The 18,688-nt window shown below is 40.9% G+C and overlaps 1 protein-coding gene across 1 annotated transcript in view; it reads right to left on the bottom strand.

The window, feature by feature from the left end:
• cadm1a (cell adhesion molecule 1a) overlaps nucleotides 1-18,468 on the bottom strand; it is a 272,264-nt gene extending 253,796 nt beyond the window's left edge. Inside the window, 1 exon segment of the mRNA XM_030361356.1 lies at nucleotides 18,345-18,468. Coding sequence (XP_030217216.1) covers nucleotides 18,345-18,417 — 73 coding nt within the window. The 5' untranslated portion in view covers nucleotides 18,418-18,468.
• Nucleotides 18,469-18,688: the final 220 nt, after the last annotated feature.

Raw genomic sequence — 18,688 nt, 5'->3', positions numbered from 1 at the left:
CTAGTCAATACTTAACTTTGAAAGGATACGATAATCATGGGCATAATTACTTGATGTAATAGGTATACATAAGTAATTGGAATACATTTCCAAAATAAAGTTACCGCCAAATAGTTGTTTTGCTAACAACAACAATCCATCACTGTATCTGCAGCACTGCTTACACTGCAGTCATACTCCACTAATCTCACCATTTCTAATTTGCAGTGACCTGTCTTCTTTGTAAACGTTCAACTGATAAAATGGGGGGAATAATGAAATGGTAACTGAACTCTTCAGTATTCTGGCAGAGGAACATTTTTGTTTGAAATCACACAGACAGGCACACTTTCTCAGACTCTACAGGAAAGAATGAAAGGAAGACTGTAGAGATAACATCCCGGGGTTATGGATGATTTTTTTTGCTCTCTGGTGTACCTTCTTTTTACCATGCTAAGTTTACTAGAACACCTCTTCTTAAACCAGGAATATTTTATTTAGAATGATCACACGCTCTTTTATGGTGGCAATTTATCTCCTTCTTTTTTATAACAATAAGCCATATTAGATCTGTAATTATTGCACAATGTGGTAGTGTGGCATCTATAAGCCGTAAGAACAGTGTACTTAAAAGTCTGGCTCTAAAACCTCAAAACCAATTACAGGCCGAAGCGCAACACTAAGCCTTCACCAGTTATCTCTTAATGGCCAATCATTTAATGAAAATATCAATAATGTACTATGTAATTCATTTAATAAATGTGGTAACTTAAGCAGTGGTCAAGTATGACACAGTGATCAATCTGTACATTTCATTAAAATCCTACCACAGCGCTGATTTGAAACAATACATATAAAATGGACTTAGCTGCATTTACTTTGATATCCTAAAAAAAATGTAGTCCTTTAGTTTATCAGGCATCATTATCCTCCAGGGAGTATGTTGGCATATGAAGAAACAGAAGTTGCCCAATTGTGATTTCCTGTTTCATTGAGGTCAGGGTCAATTCAGTATTGCCAAATCTAGAACAAACCAATGCTGATGTAGATTGGGTCGAGCAAAGTCATAGCCTTGTCAAACACTATGTAGAAATGTATAATTATGCATCATTTATAAGACATAAATGGCAATAGATCTAGTTCGGATAAAATACAAGCCTATATATAAAACAAATATTAAGTATAGCTGTTTCATTCATGCACCAAAGAAAGAGAGTTGTGAAAATAAGGGGTAGGTGTGACAATATGTTAGAATACTATTTTTGCATTCAAAGAGCAATGCCATTTAATATTTCAGATGGATTGTCCAGTTTAGGGTTGTTAATTTATAGCTTCTAGGGCTGTAGACAACCAAAGAAATTATTGGTAGACTGAAATTCAACCAACTCTATTACCAATTGATGGGGAGAAATATTTAAAAAATATGCAGGGTTTCAGATCAACTCTTGGTCTGAGTCCAGAGCATCACAGACAACATGAGAGAAAAACTCGTCGACTTCTGTGACATCTTTTCATACGTTTTGAGAAGAGTAGATGTTCAAAGTTGTGAAAACAGGGGTGATTTGACCTCCTGTTCTAGATATCGGACGGTCTGCATTTGTCCCTCCCGCCCATGAAAAGAATGGATTAATAAGCCCTTTTCTACTGAAAGGAACACCAGCAATTGTCAATACATTTCTGAAGAGGTCAGAGTTTGCAAATGCCTGAAGCAAAGTACAAGCCCATTTAGCAGTGTATTTTTTCTTATATATTTTTGTACTCTTTTACTGCTTCTTACGGTAAAAAGAAAAAGTAAAAACAAAGATTGCAGACTGCAGCAATCAGTCCGTGTCCAATCTTAGAACAAAGAAGAACTGAAGGCCATGTCAGATTTGCAGAGCCAGGCCTCAAATCAATACAGGAAATAGCACGTTTGCCAGTTTTAACTCCTTCATCCTTCCCAAATATCTTTGCGGATTAACTGCTCCTTCAACTTTTGTTGAACATTTTTAGTCTGGAAGGTATCAATCTGTCAGCCATGTTGAGCCCAGCAAATAAAACACACTTCAAAGCTGCAAGAACTGTCATCCTGAAAACTACCTCGCTTCAGTCAATCCCTTTCATTTTTGGTTCAAAAAACAAACTAACAAACCATGAACAAGTGACTTTTCAAACACCATTTCTAAAATGATACCTCAATGTGTATGTGCTTGTTAACCTATGTCTAGACCAAAATCGGAAGGTTTCCCTGGTTGCCTCGTGTCAGGTACCGTAAGTGCATTGGCAAACCGAAGAAACTCCAAGGGCCCTATCTTGCATCCGGCGCAATTGACTTAAACACTGGCGCATGTGTTGTTGCTAGTTTGCAACTGGCGCAGAGCGTTCTCTTCCCTCCTGCGCCATGCGTCGGTAAATTAGGGCATGACCTTGCGCCCCAAGGGGCGACGCGGCGAAAGGAGGAGGCGTGTTCTGGCGCAAACGTTCCCTGGTGCTATTTTGACGTTTCAGAAACCACTTGTGCCACAAACCAGGAAATACCTGGTTTAAAGTCAGTGGCGCGTTGTTCAGATGTTATTTTAATGGTGCTTGTGCACCTCGCGCATACACTTTGCTTCTCTCATCTACCTAGCCACACATTCTTGGTAAATTATTTGGGAAAGAACAGCTGATACAGCGGTAATAAGTTGTACTTTTAAATCAATGCATCTACAAAAACCGTACAGCAAACACATATTTTCTTGACACAGACATCGTGTACATGCCCATAACTTTTAGGATTGATGAGTATTTGATCGTGAGAAAACATTGTTTTACCACGAGTGAGTGTTAAAAAGAATGAATGAATGCGGAAGAGCGTGCGTTAACGCACACACGCATGCGGGCGCGCATGTGTGCGTCCATCTGTTTAAACACACGCAAACTAAACACGTAACGCATAATACAGTCCATGGCAATGTATATTAACGGGGGACACATGCATATTAGGAACACAAGTCGATAACGATAATGCATACAATACCGATAAGAAACAATGTTTATAATGTATTGCGTATTTCATTAAATAGAACCACAGTTACCGCATATCATATGTTAGGCCTATATCATATACGTTTTCTTTGCCGAAATTTATTTAAGGACTCAGTATTTCTGAAGTTGTGGAAGAAAACCTTATTCCATGTGTGAATTAGGCCATATTATTTGGCCATAAACTGAGCCATTTGCAGTTTGAAATTCATGTGCATCTGTCTCATCGGAGACTGCAGACGCGCTGTCAAAATATCAACTTGTCAGATTCAAATGCGCTCATGGCTCTTAAAGGGGATTGGAGCTGGCACTCTCATTGGTTTGTTGCACGTTATGCCCAAACCACACCTACGGGTAATTAGGCTACTTCAGACCAACCCTTTTTAGATATGCGCCGGGCGCAAGAGTCATTTTTCGCGCCGGTAAACTAGCGGCATCGCCCTAGAACCTCCCACAAAGCTACTTGCGCTTGGCGCTTCTCACTTGCGTTTCAGACCGTTAAAATAGGGCCCTAAATGTGATACCATTTTACACAGGTAAAAAATGTTAGCAGTTAATCTGTGGTAATCTTTATAGCCTGATGTTAATGCCTATTGGTGGATAAGACCTCCCTGAAAAATTGGGACAAGACCAAAGAACGACAAAGTCAATAACACAATTAGTATGGAGATAATTAGCCCAATACTATCAATATTTCCAGCACTAGACAATTATGAAGACAAGTCATCGCTGATGCCAGTGAAGCAGGACTCAATAGAGTGCCTAATTCCCTACGCTTCTGGTGGACCACCATGGGACCGTATTCCTGAAAAAATATGTATTGTAGTCAACAGCAAGAAAATATTATTTGATCCCGTCTGAATTGTGATTTTTCAGTTTAAGACATAGTTTTATCATATTTTCTTTTGATAAAACTGTTAAAGTATACAGGCATGCAAACAGGTTAGGCGTGAAAAAGTTTAGTAGAAGGTGCAAGCGGCGGAGTACCCAGACCCTCTGGGGGATTCTGGTGTCATGTCCCCCCAGGATGACTTTTTAATTATGATTCTAAAGGCTATTTTCTCAATAATTATTTTTGGGTTAGACATCTGAATACACTGGGAAGAATAGGCAGAGACCACTGCTGCAGAATCAAGTTTCTATCCACTGATAGTTTTATAATCCGTGTATGGTTCGTTCTTTGAATATTCCGATTTAAAACAAAATCAGAAAAACCAAATAACAGAGTCGTTTTTTGGTTTTTCTGATTTGGTTTTGAAACGGAAAAAGGGCAAAAGGAATAAACAAATAAACGGCATTTTTCTGTTTTTTAAATCAAAACGGGAATATTGAATAATCCAGTTGCTTGTTTTGTTTGTGTGATATTTAGATAAAACCACAATGCCGGGAAAAGGGCACGTGGTTTTAAAAAAATACATATAAAGACGTTTCAAACTTTCCATTGAGTCTCGCATTCTACAATGGCCAGCTTTATTGTTTTCCGTGCATGGGAGCCGGCGACTTAGTCTGCGAGTGGACGATATGACCGTGGAGAAGATCGTCATGATATTCCAGGTGGCTGTTTACTAAGAAACCTAGCTGGTCATAAAACATTAAAATACATCTCAATGACAAGTAGCCTACATATTGTACAATAGGCTACATAGAAGAAGAAAGAAACTAGATTTCTTCTTCGAAGGTTCTGCTCCACACAGAACCTCCTCACCGTCATAACGGAGCACTTCGGTGTATGGCGTCACATTAGTGCCATAATTCACTAATGTGATAAAAGATGCATTCGGGCGTATTACATTATTCCACACGCGTAGATATTAACTGCGAGCGCGCAAATGATCTCTGCGCGCGCAAAACAGCCTCTCGCGCGCGCAAATTACCTCAGCGCGCGCAAAACAGCCTCTCGCGCGCGCAAATTACCTCAGCGCGCGCAAAACCTCTCGCGAAAGATGTTTTTTACGCTCTCGCTCGAATTTAATTTTGGCACTATGGGGGAGGGAACCAAGGCAGGGCGATACGTGAAACGGCCAAACGTGATTGGCCGTTTCTGAAGCGCGATATTTGATTGACAGCCCTCCTCACATTCAATTCTGAATTGTACAGTAAATGGCTGAACGTATTGTAACTCCAGATTCTATGAGTATAGGCGCAGCCTTTTAAGTGTCGGCCTCATTGTCCTTTAAATAGCTGAAGAAAAGCTGTTTATTGGGAGCAGAACGTCCGCCGGCGCCCGACTATATCTGCGAAATGCGGACGTCGTTGAGGCACGCCGCACGCGGACGTTATTGAGGCCCACGCTGTTGGTGGTCGGGGATTACAAATTTTCAGTGCTACGGCTCACGCCTAGGGATAACCCAATATCGATAGCCTTAAAAGGCTGCCCCTATACTCATAGAATCTAGAGTTACAAACTATCGTTTCAGCCATTAACTGTACAATTCAGAATTGAATGAGAGGAGAGCTGAGGAGGGCTGTCAATCAAATATCGCGCTTCAGAAACAGCCAATCATAGGAAAGCCCGCCCTGCCTTGGTTCCCTCCCCCATAGTGCCAAAATTAAATTCGAGCGAGAGCGTAAAAACATCTTTCGCGAGAGGTTTTGCGCGCGCTGAGGTAATTTGCGCGCGCGAGAGGCTGTTTTGCGCGCGCAGAGATCATTTGCGCGCTCGCAGTTAATATCTACGCGTGTGGAATAATGTAATACACCCGAATGCATCTTTTATCACGTTAGTGCATTATGGCACTAATGTGACGCCATATCGGTGCACCAGATTGCTTTAGAGTGCTACTGATCTCGTCGTGTGTCTTTCCATTGTCAAATAGTTCCCGAATAAAATCCCCATATAGTTCAAGTGCGGCCATAACTAAGGCTAAATATAATTGGACAGTCTATTGCTGGTTTAGGTGGTAGGCTCTTTTTTCTTCGCTCGCTGCGTTCTGCCTTCTGGTGTAGCCTACAAATGTATCTAGGCTATTTTTGTTTTTCTGTTTCGGGTTTAAAAAACAAAACACAAACACAAATGAAATGCCGTTTCAAAACCAAATCAGAAAAACCAAAGAACGACTGTTATTTGGTTTTTCTGATTTGGTTTTAAATCGGAATATTCAAAGAACGAACCATACACAGATTTCAGTTTCAGAAGTCAGTGACTTTAGGATCCACTCATCAGTCAGAGTTTGACTTGGCGTTATCATGGGCAACGGATCGCCATGAATGTAAAATCATTACCTGCCCTATTCATTGTTAGGCCTTAATAAAAAAAAAGTTTGGTTCCTGTTGGTTGTCAGTCGAGGTCATGGGTAGTAGGTAGGGATTTTTTTTTTTTTTTTTTTTTTTTTTTTCCAGCGGCAGCAAATGATAGGTAGGTTGTTTCAATTTAAAGCGAGAAAATTCGCTCATCCTTGTATAGAATGAAGAGGTGCTGTACCAAAACGTAATTATAGTTTGCATCAAAAAATTATTGTTATTATTATTTTTTTAAAGCTCATAAAATAATTTGGGTCGCACATAAATTGACAGGGTTGGTCAGAAACCGGAACCAAACAAAAATGCTTTATGGATGCTATGTATAGGTGTTAGTGGGCCCTTAATACAGTATTTGAAGACGTTAAAGAAATTCAGCCTTGGTGCAGCCACTACGAACCAGTCCCACAATGAGCTTTCCACAAATGTGCCGTTTTTTAGAGGCGGGTCAAGGTAGAGGTTGGGGGTGTGGCCCTGAGCAGCTTGCGGCCACGGTAGGTACCATGCGCTCGTGTTTACAGTGGATGTATCGCAATGGCGAGGCGCACCCCCAGGACTCCGGCGGGAGTCCTGGAGCTCTATATCTAAATAATATCATATTATACATAGTTATCTAAATCATACAATACATATTATCACGGCCAAAAGCTGTGTCTGCCTCCAGACGATATTATGAATCTCAAACGACTGCGTCGGTTCTTCCACTTCCATATAAATCTGAAGTGGACTGAACCGCGACATGGAGGAGAAAGCGATTGTCTCCCGCCGGAGCCCCACTGCCCGCTGCCGAGGCACCACCGTCTCGGAAGCGGACAGCGGGCAGCGCCGAGGCACCACTGACCCGTGGTGTTGGTGCCAAGCGAGCGGGGTGGTGCTTCGCGGCAGCGGGCAGCGGGGCTTCGGCGGGAGACAATCGCAGGCAACAATCCCTTTTTCCTCCATGCCGCGGTTCATGTATTTCAGGGAGTCAAGCCAAAGTTCCTTTCCCCCAATTTCTTCTAAACCATGGCTGAGATAACCCCCACTACGAGTCTCGATGTGGAAATACCAGAGTCGGCAGAGAACCAGATGTGTTATGCGCCGTAACACAAACTGCAGAACGGTCATCCAAATAACAAAGAAGTATACAACAGTCATAGCACATTGTCTCATTGGCGGGACAAATTCTCTGGGCAGGCAAAGCAGAGAAGGGGAGGTAACCTGGCCCCTTAAGATGACATATGGGGCCAAATTCGAAATCGGAGCGTCTGAGCTTTCATTTTTCAAAGGCGTTGCAGGATACCTAGTGCTCGTGTTACACCTAATGCCATTTCTATGTACTGGGGGACCATAGGCAGGTTAGGGGAACTCATACTAATGTTAGAAAACCTGATGAAGTGAAATTTTCATGCCATATTGCCATATGCCACGTATTTTGCTAAAAGCTAAATACGTTAAATTATTAAAACCCCTTTTAAAACAATTAACGCACAGATGGCCGTGGGGGTTAATGGCTTGCTGTCCTCAGACTGGAATGCAGCTGTCAAAGCGCAACCAGAATATTTTATTCATGTTTTAATATCGAAAACTAACAATGATCCCATATTTGGCCATTCTGATGACAGCTGCCATATATGCCTTACATATATATTTTATCCCTGTGATATTCGGACAAAACTTTACCTAGCATTCTATCCGCAGTCCCCACATTTTTTAATAGATTGTAATATCGTAACAAAATGAGTATCCAAATACTGAATTGAGATCTGAATACCTTACTAACGAATTAATAAATTTTTGTTTCTTATATTGCGTGGGATTAGAGATGTAGTACACTGAACAGTTTCATACAAAACAAAATGTGACTTTGTTTGACAAATTGAGAATCATGTGTAATTCATGCCCCAATTCAAACCAGATCAAAAAAATGATTTGTTACTCGCTGTTGACTAATGTACATATTTCTTCAAGAAACAAGGTCCCATTTGGGACAGAGTAAGGAAAGGGACTTTTAGTTTAAAAAAAAGTACTTATTTTCCTGTTTCAAACTGTTCTACTTTAATGCAATGTTTTTGACCAGGCTCTACATATCCCTAGGTATGCAAACACGTGTTTATAGTTTGTTTTCAGAGCCATTATAATAACAATTTAACCATAACCATTTCATTGATCATAATTATTATATCCACGTCAGTGTTTCCCCTAGGATGGAGTTGCAGCAGCGGAGGTGAAATGTTATGTTTTTTGCGCGCAATTTTTTTTTTGTGCTCGCAAAGCGCACGTGTCTGCTGGCAACATACATACAGTACATTTGTGCACAGTAATGAGCAGGGGAAATAAGGTGAGATTGAACATATTACAAGCATAATCTTTAAAACCATTATTTACATTTATTTAACATAAAATATTTTATATCAACAACCACCCTATACTACCCCATTAAAATCCCATAACCCAAATACTACAACAATCGAAAAGGTCTGTGCCTCAAACCAATGCATCTTCCCACTCCCTCCCCTCTCCCCATCACAAAGGTTGTAGTAGTTAATGAGATCATTGCTAATGGATCAGATGTAGGGATGCCATGTCAAAAACATCCATCCTAACAACGTTGGGAAGAACAACAGAAAGAAACACAAGAAATGAATATTTAGGCAAGCCTGACTGACTTAGGTGGAGACATGCTTTCAGGGTAGGCTGTGCCTTCCCTGCAATATTCCAAAGAAACAAAAATATTATGATGATGAATGAAAGCCTAAATCAAACATCAAAATGCCAAAATTGTAGTTTTCTAAATGTCTTAGATGACCAGAGAACCATGACAAGATCATTCATGTGGTTTGAGTTGAATCCACAAATTTCAGTCCCTGTAAGCATGTATCCCTAGTCTGTTAAGTAGGGCTGTAACGATACACAAACTCACGATTCGGTTTGTATCACAATTTTTGACCCACGGTTCGATACATCCCACGATTTTTTGAAATTTAAAAAGCATTTTATTTAAACAACACTTATATACCAATTAACTTAATGTAACATTTAATAACAAATAATTTGTAACACTGAACAGATTTGAACAGAAAGAATACTATTAAAGTATAGCTAAATGAATAAAGAAATAACGTGTGGAAGGATGCTTTTTTCAACTGTTTGGTTGGTTTAGTCAAATATCCTTATTAGCACTTCTTATTAGGCTATGTAGCTTAAATAATGACATAATCAGGCCGTATAGAATGCAACATGTTTAATAGCCTATCTTTCAATAGATGGAGAAAAACCTGAATGTCATGAACGTCGCAATAACGAGGCGTTACGAGTAGCATATGTGTGTGCGCCAGAATGGCAATGTGCGTATGCGTGTGTGAGTGACGTCAGCGAGTGAGTGGACGAGCGAGGAGAGCGAGCGGTAGCGCGTGTGTCTAGTGAAGAAGCGAACGAGTCCGGTAGAATAAAGTACCAATCCTGTCAATTATCGGTGGCCGCTTCATTCCGACCTATAAGCAGACAAACTGCCAGTCAATCACACAAAACACTAGAGACAGGATCACACAGGCCCCCTCTGGATAAATGTCGTTCATATCGCATATGAGCATTTCGACGGCTGTGGAGAAATGCGATCCTCCGTAGCCACGGAGGATTGCAGTCGCATACTTACGGCATCGATAGGAGGGGGCGCTGTCAGCAGACTATTATTTAGACAAATTATTAGCAAATTTCAATCGGACAATTTGACCGCAGAGTTAGAAAGGGCGTATCGCGCTTCTGCCTTCTCACACCGCGAGACAGGTTCGTGGCTTTGAGTATCGCGATTTTCGGTTTGATACGCGTATCGTTACAGCCCTACTGTTAAGTGACTGCAGGGTAGCCAAAGGCTTCCTATAGCTGCCCTGCAGATGACAGTAGATTTCATAGTATGCGCATGAATATTGGAGGAGATATTGAAAAGCATTGATTTTAAACTTGCCTGGCAGTGAATGTTCAACAATACCTATTCACCATTTGAGGAACTTCAGCAAATTGGATTTTCAATAGTTATTTTCAAATAATAAAAATAGGTAGGCCAATACCACTTGAAAACGTAGCTCAACAAAAGGGATAGAGAATTGTGAGATTATTGCAGCAGGACTGCTAGGGCGTGGCTGATTGCTTATGCGCAGCATGGCTGGATTTCTAAAACAACGGTTACGTCAACGGCTACGTTTGACAGAAATTTGGAAAGCCTAACAATTGTCTACCATATATCTGAAACCTTGATTGAAAGCTATGATTGATCTGAGTTGGGTTTTGTGATCTTAAATTTAGGGTCTATTGAGGTTATACCAATGGATATTTTGAGGCAATGATGTGTGGGCCTCCAACCCTCCCGGGGGATTCGGGGGTACGCTTCCCTGGAGGAGCAAAGTGCTTTAATCTGCTGCACTATGAGAGTAAAATGAAGAGGCTAGATCTATGAGAAAATGCGTGCTTTTGTAAAGTAATTTGTGCTCTAGTAAACAATTGAATTATAAAATAATTGTATAGATCTGACACGGCAAAGAATATCTACACAATCCCAACAACTCTTTACTCAGGAACTAGGATTCTTTGGAGGAACTTGATGGGTTTTCACAGGAACCAATTCAATTCAATTCCGGGGAAATTATTTTACCGCCGAGTTGAGATGGGTCTAGCTGCAGACCTCCAACTCTTTCTGGTCCCCAGCTTTGAGGCAAGTGACATCTGAAATTGTTGACATCAAGTCATCTTAATTCAGCATGTATATTAACTCCTGTTGAGCAGTGACTTCCAAATGCAAGAAGAGCCTTGTTTTATCATTTAGTTTTTGATTTATAAGTCGGGTTATTCGTAAATCTTTCTAAGTCTTTCTTATAACAGACCTTGGAATTTGACCATATATAAGTTGTCAATTTATACAAAAAACACCCAATAACTAATTGCTAGGGGGACTTTTGCTTTTAAGGATTTCATCCATTTAAGGCCGAAAGTGGAAATCTTATGAATTGGCATTTAAACATTATTTATTGATACGAAAGCACAATTAAATGCTTTCCAACGTAACCCACTGACGCTATTGAAAAGCTCCCTGCTTGGTGGTAGTAACAGAACATGAACTTTTTTTTCAGCCGTTTCAACATATGCAGCAGCCAACCGATTTTTGTTCACTCCGACAGGCAGTTAATCACGCACAGGGCTCTTACTGCAAACCATAGTGGTAAACAACATTCATAGACCTATAATTATTGCTATCTGTTATATGCCTTGATCATTCATTCATTCAGTCGGGGCTACAAGCCGATGTCATATTGCACTGCGGTATGTGAAAATAGGTGGCTTTTGATTACATGTCAGTGTGCAGTTGTATGGCGACTAGGGATGGGCATTTGAAGAAATTTCCTTGATCGAGCATCGCTAGAGTTATCGATCAATTATCGATTAATCATTAACTTTTTTCTATAGGCTATATTGAAATTCCCGTTGGTAGAAAATACAAAATGCAGCATGTTTTTATCAATGAAATCTTTATTCCAAGAATAATGTATGGGCCAACATTAATACAATACAGTGAACTTGAAGACCTACAACTGTTTAACAGTTTTAAAATAATAAATACAGGCATTATAGGTTATAGGCCTATGCGGCGCTCGTAAAGTCCGAACAATGCGCCTACAGGCGCTCTTAAAGGTTTGGAAACGATTCAACAAGACTAAATCTGTAGCCTATTCCAATTACAATAAGTAGCCAACTTATCGGACAACAATAATCAAACAGGCAGTAGGCTAAAAGTGGGCATTAAACTGTATAACTGTTTTGGAAAAAAAGGGGGAAAAAAGGCCGACATATAATGCCTATAGGCTGCAGCCGGCACGCGGAAAAGGCTCGCAACAAAAAGATGAGCCACCCATTTACAAACAATTGCATGATCTAGTCTATCTAAAAGCAATACCTTATTGAACATATATAAGGCTGAACTTGTTGCTAAAATATCACAGTTTTGGCAAAATGTAACGACTCCAAGAGGCACCAAGCCGAAAGAAAAGTGGAGCGAGAGACAACACATTAAGAAAAAAAAGAGCGACTCACATACGGTGGTGACTGTCCCTACTGTCCATAGCATACAGTAACTCCAGCCTACATATTTTTGTTTAGGAATATAAGCATGTTAACATGCTCGGGGGTCAGACGCGAACGCAGCCTTGTAACTGTCAGTCCAGCAGCAGAAAACACCCGCTCTGACGGGACCGAAGTTGCGGGGATGCAGAGGTATTGTCGCGCTAACACAACGTCCTTTTGATCGATAATATAAATTGATCGACGCATTTCTTAACGTTCAATTATCGAGCATCGATTAATTATGCCCATTAGGGATGGGCATAATTAATCGATGCTCGATAATCGATCATTAAGAAATGCGTCGATCAATTTATATTGTTATCGACCAAAAGGACGTTGTGTTGCATACTGTGAGTCTTGAAGCATTTAATTGAATATCACTATGTGGGAGAAATACCACCCTGCCGACTGGTGGAAAGTGAATGGAAGAAGGTTCCTGTCAAAGTTAGCGCGACAATACCTCTGCATCCCCGCAACTTCGGTCCCGTCAGAGCGGGTGTTTACTGCTGCTGGACTGACAGTTACAAGGCTGCGTTCGCGTCTGACCCGCGAGCATGTTAACATGCTTATATTCCTAAACAAAAATATGTAGGCTGGAGTTATGCTATGGACAGTAGGGACAGTCACCACCGTATGTGAGTCGCTCTTTTTTTTCTTAATGTGTTGTCTCTCGCTCCGCTTTTCTTTCGGCTTGGTGCCTCTTGGAGTCGTTACATTTTGCCAAAACTGTGATATTTTAGCAACAAGTTCAGCCTTATTCAGCAATACCCTCAATAAGGTATTGCTTTTAGATAGACTACTAGTTCATGCAATTGTTTGTAAATGGGTGGCTCATCTTTTTGTTGCGAGCCTTTTCCGCGCGCCGGCTGCAGCCTATAGGCATTATATGTCGGCCTTTTTTCCCCCGTTTTTTTCAAAACAGTTATACCGTTTAATGCCCACTTTTAGCCTACTGCCTTTGTTTGATTATGGTTGTCCGATAAGTTGGCTACTTACTGTAATTGGAATAGGCTACCGATTTAGTCTTGTTGAATCGTTTCCAAACCTTTAAGAGCGCCTGTAGGCGCATTGTTCGGACTTTACGAGCGCCGCATAGGCCTATAACCTATAAATGCCTGTATTTATTATTTTAAAACTGTTAAACAGTTGTAGGTCTTCAAGTTAACTGTATTGTATTAATGTTGGCCCATACATTATTGTTGGAATAAAGATTTCATTGATAAAAACATGCTGCATTTTCTACCAACGGGAATTTCAATATAGCCTATAGAAAAAAGTTAATGATTAATCGATAATTGATCGATAACTCTAGCGATGCTCGATCAAGGAAATTTCTTCAAATGCCCATCCCTAATGCCCATCCCTAATGGCGACACACTCATTTTGGATACAAACTTTCTCTGAAAGACGTCAAAAAGAAAGAACGTCTCAAATGCATGGATGCATTAAAGAATACACCCCCTTATCATAATTCCCCTCATCTGCAAACTGCCCTTCGCTACATTATTTTACACCTAGATTAAAACTCCATTATTATGTAATCCTCTAAATACATTGGAAATTGTGATGAAAGTACAGAGCATACGTTCATATTCACTTTAATGAGGTTCAGGATTGGATATATCAAACTTTTACACTGCCGTAATTCTTAATTGGAAATGCAGCATATACTGAGGTAAAAGGAGCATGATTTGCCTTACCTCCGCAGGTCTTAAGACCTTGTCGGAAACACAGACGTGTAAGCGAAAACATTTGTAGAAACATATTTGAAATATTTTCAGTTCATTATGAAAATATGGCGTGACAAACAGGACAATGTTGGGCCACCATAGTCTAGGAAAGGAATGGAGAACACTGCTATTTGAAAAGATTTACGTTCGGTGCCTAGTCAGCCGCTGAGCTCCCGGCAGCTAATTTCCTTGCAGAGGAGTAGAGTTGGACTTATCTTTAAATGCTACGTTTTCGCAGTTGAATAAAATTATACAATCAATCTGATCGTTTTACAAATGATAGATCGGAATCAATGGTGACTTGGCACACAAATGAAAAAAATGCATAGGCATGGATAGTGGACAGACACCAATGAGACATCAGAAATGACCAAACCTTCATTCACATTGTCTGACCCCTTATTAGGCACCCATTTCTAAAGCTCTAAGCTTGGTGTTTGTACAACTTCTTGTTTAATTTGAATTGAGTTTAAACATGATCATAAACATATGAAACCACACAATATTCCAATATTTCTGGAAAAAATAGCATTGGTTAGAAAATAACAGGTGCATAAACAAATGGTACCAACACTAACGGCACCAGCGCTTTCAAAATATGAATCTGCTTTCCATTACAGCCTCGCTTTTTGTGATGTCCGAGTATGTCTGACATCAAATCCCAGCTCGTCCTATATTGTATGTGGGCTGTTGATTATTGCAGAGCAGCCCAGTCTATAATAAACCTGCCTCTTCCCTTTTACACTTATTTACCTCTGGCTGAAACGACAGATTACGACAGCATCTATGAACCGTTTCACAAGAACCCAGGTGGTGAACTGCCTCAATGCATGCATTTTTACATGCTTACTACAACATCACAAAGGAGAACAAGTCTGCTCTCTCGGAGAATGGGCCACTATGGTTCTCTGGTTTGGCTCTCCCAACACACAAAGCACTCCACACAATGTTTAGAGTTTGGACACAGTGTGTAATTACACTTTAAGCTAAATTAAAGTGTGTTTCATCAAGGCAAATAGCGGAGGAAGAGTTCAGAAACTCGGCTACAGCAAAAAGAGGCTATTTCAAACCATCTCCCCATTTGTGCCACCACTCAAAATTGCATGCAGTGTCGGAGCAAGCTGTTGTTGTCTGCGTCTCCATTCGGGCCTTTGGAGAGACGCTTCGCAAATGAGCCAGAGAAAACGGGTGTTCATTGTGGGACTGCTGCTTCCGGAGTTCAGGTATTTTTCCCCATCATGATGGTTGCTTTGCATGCTGGTATCTGCAGCACATACAGAACCGTGTTTGTGACTTTGCATCTAGGAAACTTCTCCAAAATTCTATTTGGAAATTTGTTTTTTGAATCGATAGCATTCTAGGCAAATAAATCTACACACACACACACACACACACACACACACACACACACACACACACACACACACACACACACACACACACACACACACACACACACACACACACACACACACCCTCCTTATTTATGTTATACATGGCTGTCTTTTTGCTTTGATCAGGTTCTGAAAACAGTAGCTGGTAACTGAGCCAATGGAAAAATTACTCAATGTTTGCTGCATTAACCTCAGCATCAAGCCTTAAGGGCTAATTATGGTCCCAAGATCCCGCAACGCAATGACAACGCAGACGCACGTGGCGGTGGACGCAAGAAGGGTCCGCAAGGACGTAAGGGGTCCGTAACCCCCTTGCGTCGCGTGAACATTAAACCATAAAGAGCCCTTTACTCTAACATTTATACTGTGAACCAGTAACTGAACTTACTCCAGTCCCTTTTAATACCACTAGGCACACCAAAGACCACCCTGTATTTCAAAATGCCAGGGTAAGAGATAGACACGATTTTCAAAATGTCCCCTCCCCCCTACCATCCCCCAATCCGTGGAGATTTAAGGGTCTTACATGACATCAAATCAGTTGGCAGCTCCCTAACAACTAGGGCCCTAAGCCCTTTTGGTCTGTCTTTGATTACACTAAGTGCACAGAGGCCAGATGCGACACCAGGACCTGTCATCTGTTAGCTCGTCTACAGGACAACGACTCCGGAAGAGAGGAGGGGGTTGGGTGGGGGTTATGATGTGTGGGTGTGGTTGTTTGGATGCGAGAGGCAGGAGGAGGGGACTTCAAATTTTGAAAATCACTGCTGCTCATTTTGAAAATGATAACTGCTGACTGAAAATATAGTCCCTCCACTGTGCTCCAAACCTACCGTTAGCCATTTTCCAAACTGGCATTTAAGCTCAACAAATCTAAGCCTTAAAACAAATTAAATACAATATTAATTACATATTACTAATATGTGAAAACTTGTATATGAAAATGTATTTCAATAACAAAGGGAAATGTAATTTCATTGTTTTACTTTGGCTGTTAGACTAAGAAATACAATTCTATAAATCTTTTCGATTGGTTTATCTATAGTCTACACAGTAAGATATGTTGAGAGCAGTAAACCAATTTTTTTAGAGAAAAACATGTTTTTTCTTCCACAGTGAACCTACTCTAAGCGATTCGTGAGAAACACTTTTCAATAGCCAATCGATTGTATACGGAGCGCTAGTACACGTTGAATCGGTGTAGGGCTACAATTTGGCCGATTACTCTGCAAGCCTTACCATTACAGCAGTAACTTAATTTATAATGGAATTTAAAAAAAAGAAATCTCCTGCCGCGCTCAGCACAATACAAGCCTGCACTGTGTGCATTTGTTAAATAATTGATACGGACTCCCAGTGTACCCTAATCTTTGTATAAAATCAGAGTTGCGAGTGCACCATGCAGAAGGAGGGGGCAACACCGACCACTGTTCAAAGAACAACACAACATCGTCGGCTGAGTTCCCCGCCTCAGAGGTAGTCCAATTCATTTCACAAATACGGTGGAAGGAAAAAAGCATGTTTGTTCTGCACCAATTTCATGGACAAAACGTACCCCGGATTATGTCTGCAGGATAATCCATATTGTGACAAACACGCGCATCTAATCTACATATTATTCTTAAAACAAAAAAGCTCCGGGAGGAGGAGAGCGGCATTGTCTAGGGTAGTTGGAGTTTCCAACAAAACGTCCTAACAGAATCCCCTCGTCTTTATAGTACCGTTACATATACTATAAACACAGTAATTACCTCAGCTTTGAACATGTATATCAATTATTTTGAATCATAAAGTGGTCCTGTTTGAAACATTCGATCTAGAGAAGTCTGCTTAAAGCGTACCTCCCCCATCCCCAGTTACAACATATACGATAATGTGCGTGGTGATGATGGTGCGCATCCCAGTCCAGAATTACTATTTGTTTACTCCATTTTTGTTCCTTCAAAAGGCGAAAGTAAAACATGTAGATCCGTCTTTTAGCAACACACACGGGTTTCAACAGTCGTACCATAGGCTTTGAATAATCATATCTTTAGTGAATAAAATGTAGGCATGTCACGCATCCCGCGAAGATCACATTATATGGCACAGTGGGAACAACGTCGTCAAGCCATTTTTCTAGTAATGCTTGGCCATACAGGTCACGATGTCCACAGAGCTTCAGTACCCAAACACCGTTCTTTTTTCACATCCACACACTGGCTACAAGATCAAGTTAGTCTTTCCAATCTCAGGTTCAGTAAAGAAACTAAATCGAAACGTAGTTCAATGTTCACAAGGAAATTGGATTCAACTGCTAATTCCCCCATCGCCGCACTATCTGACCAGACTACAGCAGAAGAGCAGACCCAGGAGCAGAAGCCTGCTCGTTCCATGCATCGTCCTCCTCACCACATACACACGGCACCACAAAAGTAACTCCGCTGACGAGAGTCGGGGTCAGAACAACAGAGAGAAAATAAAAATTCAAATCAACACCACATGAGAGAGATTAACGCAAAACCGACGTAAAGCGGTGTGATTCCCGTTCATCAGAGTTGACGGTGCAGAAAGAGGCAAAGCGCTGACGAGGAACGGTAATGGTGAGCGGACCAAAGTGATTCATACGAGGTTGCATGAGCGACATAAACATCTGCAATTGCCGTTTAAACAAATGGCAACAGCCCAAGAACCAGACCCAATTTGTGGGTTTATTTCAGTATTCCTAGTGGTCGCCTTATACGATATCCCAACTTTGCGGTTGGTCTTAAAAATGTCTCACTTTTCCCAAATAACATCCATCTACAAACTCAACAGACCGCGTCCATGAAAACTTGCCCCTAGACGTCGATAACGTTATTTCGCCTTTATCCAATGAAGTTCCACAGAAAATACGTATATCCAACGAAAAACCACAGGGTCTTAATCCTACCTTTGTGAAGAGCCGCCGGAACCAGGAATAAAAAGAGAAAAGTAGCGAGAGAGCCGTTGCCAGTGATCGCCATGTTGGACACCTGCTTCAGTATGGCAGAACGAGGGGAGACTTCACCTCGCGCTGCGAGATCGCTTAATGAGATGCAGGAGAGGGCGGGGACCGTTTAATCCGCCGCGCGCTTCCCTTGTATTAAGGATTATATGGATGGCAAATTATATAGATGCAAAACAATGTCTTTTTTAAAAAAACATCATTCACTAAATGAGACGTAAAATCTCTATCTTACTGTTTTATTTCGGGTTTTGTTGTTCTTGTTGTTCTCGTTTGTGGGGAGGCGGGGG

This window comes from Gadus morhua, chromosome 7, assembly GCF_902167405.1.
Source record: "Gadus morhua chromosome 7, gadMor3.0, whole genome shotgun sequence".
In the NCBI taxonomy this organism is placed as follows: domain Eukaryota; kingdom Metazoa; phylum Chordata; class Actinopteri; order Gadiformes; family Gadidae; genus Gadus; species Gadus morhua.
Note: the sequence above shows the minus strand (reverse complement) of the source record. Positions and strands in the feature narration are given on the sequence as shown.